The sequence below is a fragment of the Rhineura floridana genome, chromosome 6, assembly GCF_030035675.1.
Source record: "Rhineura floridana isolate rRhiFlo1 chromosome 6, rRhiFlo1.hap2, whole genome shotgun sequence".
NCBI lineage: Eukaryota > Metazoa > Chordata > Lepidosauria > Squamata > Rhineuridae > Rhineura > Rhineura floridana.
Genome location: NC_084485.1, coordinates 103,533,645 through 103,544,994, shown reverse-complemented (window position 1 = coordinate 103,544,994; position 11,350 = coordinate 103,533,645). Strand labels below are relative to the sequence as shown.

The following is an 11,350-nucleotide window of genomic DNA, read 5'->3' as shown; positions in this document are numbered from 1 at the left end:
GAAGAACAAGTGCTTGCAGGTGGGAAGGAATTGACCAAGATTAGAAATGCATTTGATCAAGGGATAGATAATCTGGGGGGAAACTCAGAATTGGACATTCCTCCCTCCACTTCTTGGAGGCATTGACATACAACTAGAGACAAGATGTTGGGTGATGTGGAGTTGTGCCCAAATACAATTTCTTCCATACCTCAGTTTTGGTCATGCTCATCTTGTTGGTCATCATAATTGGAAATAATTTTTCCTTAAGTCAAACTGATAATGATCCTGTGACATTTGTGCCTTTATCTGTAATCTGTTGCTTTGGCTCACTTGCTCGGGTTATCTGGAGTTACTTGCTCTGCAAGTACTTTCTGCAATACGCCAGTTTTCTGGATTGGACCCACTGTGGTTGTAGTTAATGCAGGATGACTTCTGTGAGAGGTTCATATGATGAATTTTTTTGCATTTTAGAAGAGGATTGTCAAGATGGCATTCTGGTTTCCACCACTCTAGGAAGATAGGAACTGCTTATAACATTGGCATAAAATGGCATGAGAGAGTAATGCCATATTTGCAGCTGCTGCCATTTTTTGCATTTCAGACAATGAACTGAGAATGTTGAGGTAACTTTTGCGTTATTTTACTTGAAAATGCAGAACAATGTCATGGTCAAAAGAAAACTTATGTTCTTTGTTCCTCCAGTCCTAATAATAAAGTCACTTTGCAATATTTTGAGGGAAATAAGACATTAAATTGGAAGAATCTTCATTCACATTTTTTAAGCAAGAGAGTAATTCTTCTGGTATTAAGGTCTGTTCTTGAATATCTTCATCTGAAAACAGGAATTTCAATTGGCTTTCTATTGGTGTATGTGGTTCTTCATCTGCTGAGCTGACTATGTTGCTCTGCCCACTTCTACTGTTGTTCAAAACCAGGCTGATTTTGTCAAATAAAAATATATTTTCATTGGCACCCGTAATAGGCCACATGGTGGCCATAGGGCTTGGGTAATCTTTTATTAAACTACTTACGGGCAAAGCTGGGGAGTTTGGTTTGTCATCTGGGCTTTGAGAATGTATTTCATTAATATTGCCGTGTTGGTAGCTTAACACTGCTTTGTTCAAAACCTGAGGTTTGTAGCCATTTTCCTCTGTCATGTCTGAATTGCCGACAAATACTATCTCTTCTGGAATGTTAACCTTCTCCAGAATTGCTTCCCTGGCTTTCTCTTTATCACCCACAACTTTATACTCCTTGTGTACCAGTGTCTCCTCCACTTCAGTTACTACAGCATCCTCATAATGCAAGAACAGCCCAGTGGAATTATGTATTACTGGACCATTTTTTTCCTGAAAAGCAATTATAGAAAGTGTTGGATATTCTAGAACTGCAGTTTTTACAGAGTAAAAGGAAAGGGGAGGCTGCAAACTTCCATTCAGTTTCAGTCTACATTCTAGAATAACAGCCTAAATACTGTAATAACTTTTTAATACATTAAAATAAAAGAAAGTGAGACCTCTGTAAAACTAAGAGGAAATCTGCATAAAAAGATGAGAAATATGAAATGTGAAAATATTGTTTATATGCTTGTATTCAGGTAAACTCTTGGATGAAACAGGTTATCTTGACCCATTCTAGTCTGGGTTCAGGCCTGGTTATGGGACTGAATCAACCTTGGTTGCCCTGATGGATGACCTTTATCGGGAGAAGGATGGGGGAGTGCGACCCTGTTACTTGATCACTCAGCGGCTTTTGATACCATTAACCATGGTATCCTTCTGGGCCGACTTGGTGAGATGGGTATCGGAGGCACTGTTTTACAGTGGTTCCAATCCTATCTCCAAGGTCATTTTCAGAGAATAGCATTGGGTGATTGAAGCTCTACACCGCTGCCTGGACTCAGTGGTGGGCTGGATGAGGGCCAATAAACTGAGTCTGAATCCTAGCAAGATGGAGGAGCTGTGGGTTGGTAGTTCCCGAGTGCAGATAATTGGTCAGTTGCCTGCTTTGGATGGGGTTGTACTCCCTCTAAAAGAGCATGTCTGTAGTCTGGGGGTACACCTGGATCCATCTTTGTCACTAGAGGCCCAGGTGACCTCCATGGCTAGGAGTGCCTTTTACCAGCTTCGGCTGGTAAGACAGCTGCGGCCATTTCTGGACCGGGATAGCCTGACCATTGTTGTCAACACACTGGTAACCTCCAGGCTGGATTACTGTAATGCGCTCTATGTGGGGCTGCCCTTGAGGTTGGTCTGGAAGCTGCAGCTGGTGCAAAATGCAGTGGTGAGACTGCTCACTGGGGCAAAGTATTGCCAACATGTCACCCCACTGCTGAAAGAACTGCACTGGCTGCCCATTTGCTACCTGGCCAGATTCAAGGTTCTAGTTTTGGTATACAAAGCCCTATACAGCTTGGGACTAGGATACTTGAAAGACCATCTTATCCCTTATATACCCAGTTGATCACTGCACTCTGCAGGTGAGGACCTCCTGTAGATACCATCTTATCAGGAGGTCTGTTCTGGACAGCATGGGAAATGGACCTTTAGTGTGGTGGCACCTACCCTGTGGAATTCTCTACAGGTGCCATCTCTGTTATCTTTTCAGTGCCTATTGAAGACATTCCTCTTTCAACAAGCCTTTTAAGTTGAGACCCTATCCCAGTCTGTGTCTGTATTGGAATTGCCTTTTAATATGTTTTTTAAACCTTTTTTTAAAAATGTTTTTAACCTTTTTTCTTTTTTTAAGATGTCTTCAAAGCTTTTTAAAAAAATGTTTTTAAAGATGTTTTGTTTTAATGTATTTTAAAGTCTGTTTTATGATGTTTTATAGTGTTTTTAGTGCTTTTGTTTGCCGCCCTGGGCTCCTTCTGGGAGGAAGGGTGGATATATCAAATAACAACAACAACAACAATAATATCTTTACAATGTATCTTTGTCCAATCTACCTAAAGTTAATTTATGATTAATTTTATCACCCCACTCTTTCCTCATGTCTCATGAGGATGAATGGCTGAATAGGACTATAGAAAATGATCTTATATTAGGTCAAACTTGTTGTTACGTGCCTTCAAGTCGATTACGACTTATGGCGACCCTATGAATCAGTGACCTCTAATAGCATCTGTCATGAACCACCCTGTTCAGATCTTGTAAGTTCAGGTCTGTGGCTTCCTAGATGGAATCAATTCATCTCTTGTTTGGCCTTCCACTTTTTCTACTCCCTTCTGTTTTTCCCAGCATTATTATCTTTTCTAGTGAATCATGTCTTCTCATGATGTGTCCAAAGTATGATAACCTCAGTTCCATCATTTTAGCTTCTAGTGACAGTTCTGGTTTAATTTGTTCTAACACCCAATTATTTGTCTTTTTTGCAGTCCATGGTATCTGCAAAGCTCTCCTCCAACACTACATTTCAAATGAGTTGATTTTTCCCTTATCTGTTTTTTTCACTGTCCAACTTTCACATCTATACATAGAGATTGGGAATACCATGGTCTGAATGATCCTGACTTTGGTGTTCAGTGATACATCACAGGTCAAACTACTTGTCAGGTCAAACTACTTGTCCATAATCTAAATCAATATTGTCTATTCTGACTGACAGCAGCTCTCCAGGATTTCAGGCAGAGGTCTTTTCCATCATGTTACCTGATCCTTTTGACTGGAGCTGCTGGGGATTGAACCTTGCACCCACTGTATGAAAATGTATGATCAACCACTGAGTTATGACCCTTCCTCAAATAGATGCTTATATACTAGCTATGAAACTCTGTTTTGCCTCACTTCCAAGTTACAGCTACTGTACTGGCAGGAATTTCTTCACTGCTGTTCTTGTTGTTTGATACTTAAATTGTTTGTGTTATGTGCCTTCATGTCGATTACGACTTAAACTATCTTACCTCTGTGCTTTAAGTCAACAATTAACAGGGTTGGTTATTTTAATTGTTGAGTGACTTAATTTATGTATAGAAAGGAGTATTCATACCTCAAAAGACTATCTTCTGTGGTTTAAAATTAGGGTTACACTTAAATGCAAGAATGGAATAGCTGTGGAACTAAGCTGAATTATGGGCCATGTATGCTGATATAATTGTAGACCAAGTCATACATTCTCTGTCCTCACATGATGGGATCAAGCATTGGTTTGGTCTTATGTACTTTCTAATTGGTTATATATTGTGGGGTTTGAGCAATTCCATGCCCAAGTAAATTTGGGTCTCCTAATTTGGCAACCATGTTGTCTGTGTAGCATAGGAAGAGGATGGGAGGATAGCAAAGGAGGGTAAAAGCCTGATCTAGCCATGCAGAGAGAAAGAGAAGTAAGAGCCAAATACACCCACAAAATAATGTGAATATAGATTATTCTTTCAGTCATGAAAGAAAGCATCCATATACAGTTTTAAAAAATATATAATGCAATTATTTATTTCTGAAGATGCAAGGTACCACCTCCCTTTACTCTGGTTTCTTTAGACACATTAAACAAGTAGAATGTTGACTTGGGAAGTTACCTGAAGTGATTTGATCACATTGCTTTTCTGCACTTTAGGATAATCTTCTAAAAGCCATTTTGGTGTTACTGAATGAAACACTGTGTTAACCCTTATTTAAACAAAGAACAACATGTTAATTGCATTTTGGAATAATTGATCATGGTACAAGTTCATTATTGGAAGGGAAATGCTTATTTGGTTTATGGATCAGGTTGAGAGCAGAAGTACATGTTATGGCTGCAGACCCTTGACCTCAAATGCAGGTCACCATCAAACATGGTGAAGTGTTTTTTAGTAGGAGATCGGCAGGTGGCCAGGGGTGCTGAGCCCTTCCTCGGCTTGTAATGTTTCGCTAGGTCACTCCCCTCCTGGTTGTTGAGGCTGGATAAAAATAAAATAACTCTGATGAGGGATCTGTGATGGGGAAGGTGAAGAGTGAAGAAAAGATGCAGAACCTTTCTCCTGCTCACCATTTTTATGCACGAAGTCACCTCACAACCTGCTTTTCAATTGTTTGGTGGTAACCCACGCTTGAATACACAGCTTTACCATCCATTTCAGCCTAAAAATAATCATCTACTAAAACTAAGGACCCATCTTTCACCAGCACTAAACAACTTTACTGGTAGAACAAGGGAACAAATCAATTACAAAACCATCACCTTTGCTCTGCTTTAATAGGGGAAAATATGCCTGCAAACAGGCATTGTGCAGATATTTTCCAGAGCTGAAAGGTTTGCTCTAAGACTAGGGAGAAAAGTCTTGGAAAACACCTCAGTCAGTTCATACCTCTTCCTGCATGATTTCTTAGCGATCAAACCCAAAATAAAGACACATAAGCTGGCCACTCCAAAGCCAGTTCCCAACAGGACACCAACATCATAATCATCATCTTAAAAAGAGAGAGAGAAACTATGATCAGTACTTTTTTATACCACATGTGTAGTATGAATTGATTTAGAGTACACCTCACCTGCTGAATGCAAACAATTCACCAATACATTATAATGTATTGATACATCACCATGTTTTATTCTTCCTTTTGCACAAACTAAAAATGCTAAGTTACCCTTGAATATTAGAAATGTGAACTGTATGGACCTCCATGTGCCTACTCATCACTGTTCACATGCTGCCATATTAACCACTGAATGGGTAGGCTGATGCACAGAGGAGTGTTTTTTTCTTATTTGCATGGGGATGATAATCCTAAGGAAATCAGAACAATAAAAAGATTTCAGTTTTGGAGAGGGACCCTGTTCTGTCTTCAGCATCCTGAATGCTGATTTTTCTCATGCTACCTTTTGTTGATGACTCTTCATATAAAGCAATGTAAAACAATGTAATGCAAGAAATGCTGTCCAAGCATATATTTGGAGGTCAGAGACCCAATACAGGTCTTTCTAATGCATATAACTGGACTGAAATATAAAACGATGCAATCTGTTTCACAGTACATTATGCTTTGCCATATACTAGTATGAATTGCTATCATGTAAGAAAAGTAACCTAAGCATGATGACTGCTGATACTGCTGATACATATTGGCCCATGGCTTTGCGCTACATGTATGTGCAGGGAGCACAAGTGAAGCAACAACTCAGTATGCTCTCCCTCCCCTCCTCTCCTCCCATACAACCAGCAGGAGGACTGGTTTAAAACAAATCCTAGTCAGCCAGTTTTGTAACACATGGTGAAGTTGGCTTCTTTTAAATCTGAGCAGAGTGTTTTAAACCATGATCTCTAGGACAAGCCAGGATTATTAAAAAGCAAATCTAAAAACCCTGGTGAAGGCCTTCTTTGGGTGGAGGAGGGAAGTGCATGAGCCCAAGGCTTCATGTGCACAGTGAGTTTACTGTTAAGTGCAAATGCAGCCACTAGATAACCACTTGATACGAAGGCTGGGAAGGTAGATAGACTGGAATGCTAACTTCTACATCTACTAGTAGGACAGTGGATTCTGAGTGCTTAGCAATTACAGTGTGCTTTATTGCCCTCAAACTTCTAGATGGTTAGCTGCGAGGCCAAAAGCAGAAGGACTAAATGGAACTGAGATTTCAAATGGCCATAGAGTGCTCATATAGACCCAAGCTGTGGGCAACTGTCCAAATGAAATAATAACAATGATGATAACGATAATAGGCTTGCGATAGCAGTTCAAAGTGTTCAGACTGCTTCACATACATTCTCCTGCTGTAATCCTGATAAAAACTTTGCGAAGTAAGTGTTATCCTCACAAATGTGAGCTACAATAAAATGTTTGTCATGGGCCACCAATTTTTGTGGACATTTGCCATCTCTAGCCCTTTTATATATTATATTATTAATTATGTTAAAAATAAGTGGTGTAGGCGTACAGTTAAAATACAACCCAGGTTTGATTCTTTAAAAGTAAATTTTGCTGTCCACTCACCTTAATCCCCCCATTTCTGGGCAGTTAGCCAATGTTCCCCTGGGAAGTGTAAGCAAGAGATAAGACAACCTTGGTTTCTTTTTATGACTACAGCTGTCCATGAGATTGCAGTACAGAGTTAAGATCTGAGATGGCAGTTAGCTGATAAATTGAGTTAGTAGATAGGTTTGGAATATATAGAAGCAGCATTTAGAAGGTATGATCCACATTCAGACAATGAGTTTGCCATTAGTATGGGTGCAGGTGATCCGCACCAACACCAGCAGCGGGGTTGCCTCGACGCCCTCCTCCTCCGCACCGTCTTCTGCCTTCAAGTCGGACTCTGGGTTGCTGGATAGAGGCTACACAGGCTCTTACTCAGCCATGCTGAAAGTGGCCCAAATGTTATTGCTGCTGATAGGATTCATCTGCATAACAGCGTCACGGTGGATAGATCACAGTACATACACCTACTTCAAAATTATCTCCATATATGACTTAGATATGATTCTAATTTTCTACATTGTCTATGTCTTCAGAATTTACTGAATGCTGGCCTGCATCAACTGGCCACTTGCAGTCCTTTCTTGGGAACTTCTGAATTGGCAGGATTCCCATGACTCCAGACTGCAACAGGGCCTTCAAAATGTGATGAACTCTGCAATCTGCATTTGTAGCTGGAGCAGATGCATTGCGTTGGTTGAACTGCTTGACTGCCATGGTGATCCAATTTAGCTATCAGTTTGTAATATGATTTATTCTACATCAACAAAAATGGTTGATTTTTGTCTTATTTGAATTTATTGTTGGCTTTTGTAAACTTGCTTCTCTCTGCACCCCCAGCTTTGTATTTTGATATTTTGAATGCTCGTTGTGAGCCACTTTGGGCACAGCATGCTGTAGAAAGGTGGTATATAAATAAACTCAATCAATCAATCAATTAGTATGTAGGATGAATAAAAATGAGTGAAAGGGGTGAGTGAGTGGCTTTCCTAATATGCTCATGGGAAAGATGAGATTCACTCTGAAGATTTCCTGACAGCTCAGCCCAATAACTAACAATGATATTCTGATGGTTTTCTTTATCTGCATAACTTGTGCAACCTAAGAGATGCTACAAGTAATGCACACTTTCTTACTCTCTAACTTTTCCTAATCTGACTTCAATAATCTTAGGAGAGGAGGGTTTTCCCCCCAGAGCTGTGATTCTTAGAATTGTTAGTGTCTATGCTTAACTATTACTTAACTAAGCAGTGGAACATGATTGCACCCTTTGAAATATATTCTCTGCTCCTCTGTGTCTTTTTTGCTTTTCTATTTCATTTCTTGCCTGCACAATTTTGATTGTAATGATGGGGTGAAGTTGCAAAACATCACAAGTGGAATTCAAAGGGTTTATGCTCTAATAAGAAAATAAAAATCCAAAAAGATGGATTGGACCAAGGCTCCATATGGCATAGCATCCTATTTCCAACAGTGGCCTCTGAGAAACCCACAAACAGGACATAAAGGCAATAGATTGGATCCAAACATGCCCTTCCATGAATGGAAGTGATCATCCATCCATAGATGGCTTTTGAATTACCAGAGGATTCCACTGGCAGAAACAGAAGAAGCCACTTTCTCTGATTTCCCCCCTCCTCCTGCAGCCTGCCTCCTACACTGTTGTGGAGGAGCCTCCCAATGCTCCAGAACAGATTTTTGGAAAGTTGGGATCCAGGCTATAAATGGCTATTAGCCACGATGCCCCACAATGTGTTGCCTCCTCTGCCTCCTCTGCGGCAAGGCCTCTGCTCAATTGTTTGGCTGGGGGGGTGTCCTCTCCTTCCTCCTCCATGGTGGCAAGGGTGATGGCAGTTTGGCAGCAAAGCTGCAGCTGTGGATCCCATTACTAGTGCAGGTGTGCTTACTTACTGAATGGGGTTGCTCAAGGTGAGTGAGTGAGTGAGAGAAATTGCTCCATTATTATGGCATTAGATTTCATGGACTAGAGGTTTCCCCCCCCCTTACCTCTAACTACTTCCTTGCTAGTTTCCTTATGATAGTACTGTTCAAGTATTTGAAAGGTCGTCACACAAAGGAGAGCCACGATCTCTTCTTGATCGTCCCAGAGTGCAGGAGATGGAATAATGGGCTCAAGTTACAGGAAGCCAGATTTCAACTGAACATCAGAAAAAACGTCCTAACTTGGAGTGGAACAACAATGGAACCAATTACCTAGGGAGGTGGTGGGCTCTACAACACTGGAGGCATTTAAGAGGCAGCTGGACAGCCATCCATTGGGTATGATTTAATTTGGATTCCTGCATTGAGCAGGGGGTTGGACTCGATGGCCTTATAGGCCCCTTCCAACTCTATGATTCCTGCTTCTCATGTATTTGAAGAAAATTCTTATTGTTCATCTTAATACTTAAAGGGATTTGTTTCTTGAATTATTTTTCAATTGCATTTTTGTCAACTTACATTTGTGCTCCTTTGTATTTTATTCACTTGACACTGACTTCCACTTTTTAAAGAAGCCTACTTGCCCTTTATGGGTTCCTTGACTTTATTTGTTAACCAAGTTTGCATCTTGTACCTAGAATCATGGAATCACAGTTCGAGGGCTTCTCATAGATCATCTAGTCTAATCTTCTGCTTGATGCAAGAAATACAGAGCTACAGCATCTCCAACAGATGGCTGTCCAGATCCTGTTTGAATACCTCTGGTGAGGAAGAGCCCACTATCTTCCTAGATAATTAATCCATTGTCTAACTGCCCTTACAATCAAGGAGGTTCAACCAAAATCTACCCTCCTTGGACTGGATCTGGGGCAGCATATCTTAATCCTGTTATGTCCTATCTGTAATGCCCAAACTGTCTGAGATTCTATTATAGTGATTTTAAAAAAATAACGGCCATGTTTTGTGAAAAGAGTTGACCCTCTTGCTTTCAACTAAACCTCTATTTTAAAAAAAAGAAGTTTCCTCTTTTGAAATGTGGCTGTATTGGACTTCCTGAGAAACTTTCCACTTACATATCTGTCAAAATACACAGCACCATGGTCACTGTTCCCAAGCATTATGACTAACATCTTATACTAGAGCAGGTGCGGGGGACCTTTTTCAGCCAAAGGGCTACATCCTCTTTTGGGAAACCTTCCAAGGGCCACATGCCTGTGGTGGGTGGGGCCAGAGGCAAAAGTGGGCAGAGCAATGAATCAAAAATTTCCTTTTGTACTGTAGGCTAGTTTCTACATACACTCACACACCCCTCTCTATCCTCCATCCAGAGAAGCAAGAGGCATTATCAGAATTCAAGGGCATATTCCAGCAAGGCAAAAATGCTTGGGGCATGGCTTGGGGACAAGGGATGTGGCCTGGAGAGAGCTCTAAGGAACAGGTGGAGAGGCCTGAAGGGCTACATTTGGGCCCCAGGCCTGAGGTTCCCCATCCCTGCATTACAGTCTTGCCTCCCCTCAGGATGAATCCAGGGAACATCCCTCTTCCAGCTAAACCCTCCTGTCTAGTCTGAAAAGAACAAAATGTTCTAAGGCACAGTTATACCTGTCAAATCTAAGATTTTCCCCTCTTTGCCGCAGTTTGAACATACATTTATTCAGTCAACATGAGGGCAGCTGAAGTCACCCATTATTACAACATTTGCTCCTTTGACTGCCTCTCTGATTTCTTTCTCTATCTCAATATCATCTCCAGAGTTTTGTTTGTGGTGCAGGGACATATTATCTGCATTATTATACTGCCTTCTGGGCTCAGTATTTCCACCCATGTGTTTCTGTTGAAGGCGTTTGTTTCTCTTACTTCTCTAGTATTTTGGACTCTTCAGCAAAGCAATCCAAACTGGCAGTGGAAAAAAGGCTACCATATTTCCCCTAATAGTCTGGATAGACCATATGGGCAAATAATGCAGTTTCTTTCCCTTCCCTTCTTCTGGTCCCTTTCTGTTTGGCAGAGGAAAATCAAATGCTCCCAGCACAAATGTCAGCACAAGGTGTAACTGAAACTGGCTGGGATGCTTATTATAAGTTTTGGCTTGAACGTGCTTGACAAATTATACAATGCAGGAATATCACGGCAATGGCACTTGCTCTCAAGACGCACATTTTTGGTCTTTCATCTTCAGCAGAGTGATAAACAGCTGTTTAACAACCAAATTGTGTTTGCTTGGCAAACCAGACTGTGGCATAGTTTAGCTCTGCATCTCATAAACCCAGCCTTGAGTAAATTCTGAGAAGAACTTTTCATGTATAGAGCAAAATGGCAATTGGGTAACAGCAAGCTGTTTACTGAAGAGCAAATGTGTTAGTTCACCTGGACTGATAATTTTAAAAATCAACAACTACGTGTTCATATTATTGCTCTTTGATGTGTGAAAATACCCTGAACTTTCCTTTCCCTAGAATGACGTTGGTGAATGCTACACACAGTTCCCACCACTTTGAGACATCATCACTTGTTGGTGTAAAAAAACCTCCCACTTC

At 40.8% G+C, this 11,350-nt stretch overlaps 1 protein-coding gene across 1 annotated transcript in view; it reads right to left on the bottom strand.

Moving 5' to 3' along the window:
• Window positions 1-698: 698 nt before the first annotated feature.
• The window catches only part of IL23R (interleukin 23 receptor), a 48,950-nt gene continuing 38,298 nt past the window's right edge, over window positions 699-11,350 (bottom strand). The window contains exons 12-14 of the mRNA XM_061630504.1: window positions 5,267-5,369; window positions 4,496-4,586; window positions 699-1,331 (exon numbers count right to left, since the gene is read on the bottom strand). Of these exons, the coding sequence (XP_061486488.1) occupies window positions 699-1,331; window positions 4,496-4,586; window positions 5,267-5,369 (827 nt within the window). The remainder of the gene's footprint in view (window positions 1,332-4,495; window positions 4,587-5,266; window positions 5,370-11,350) is intronic.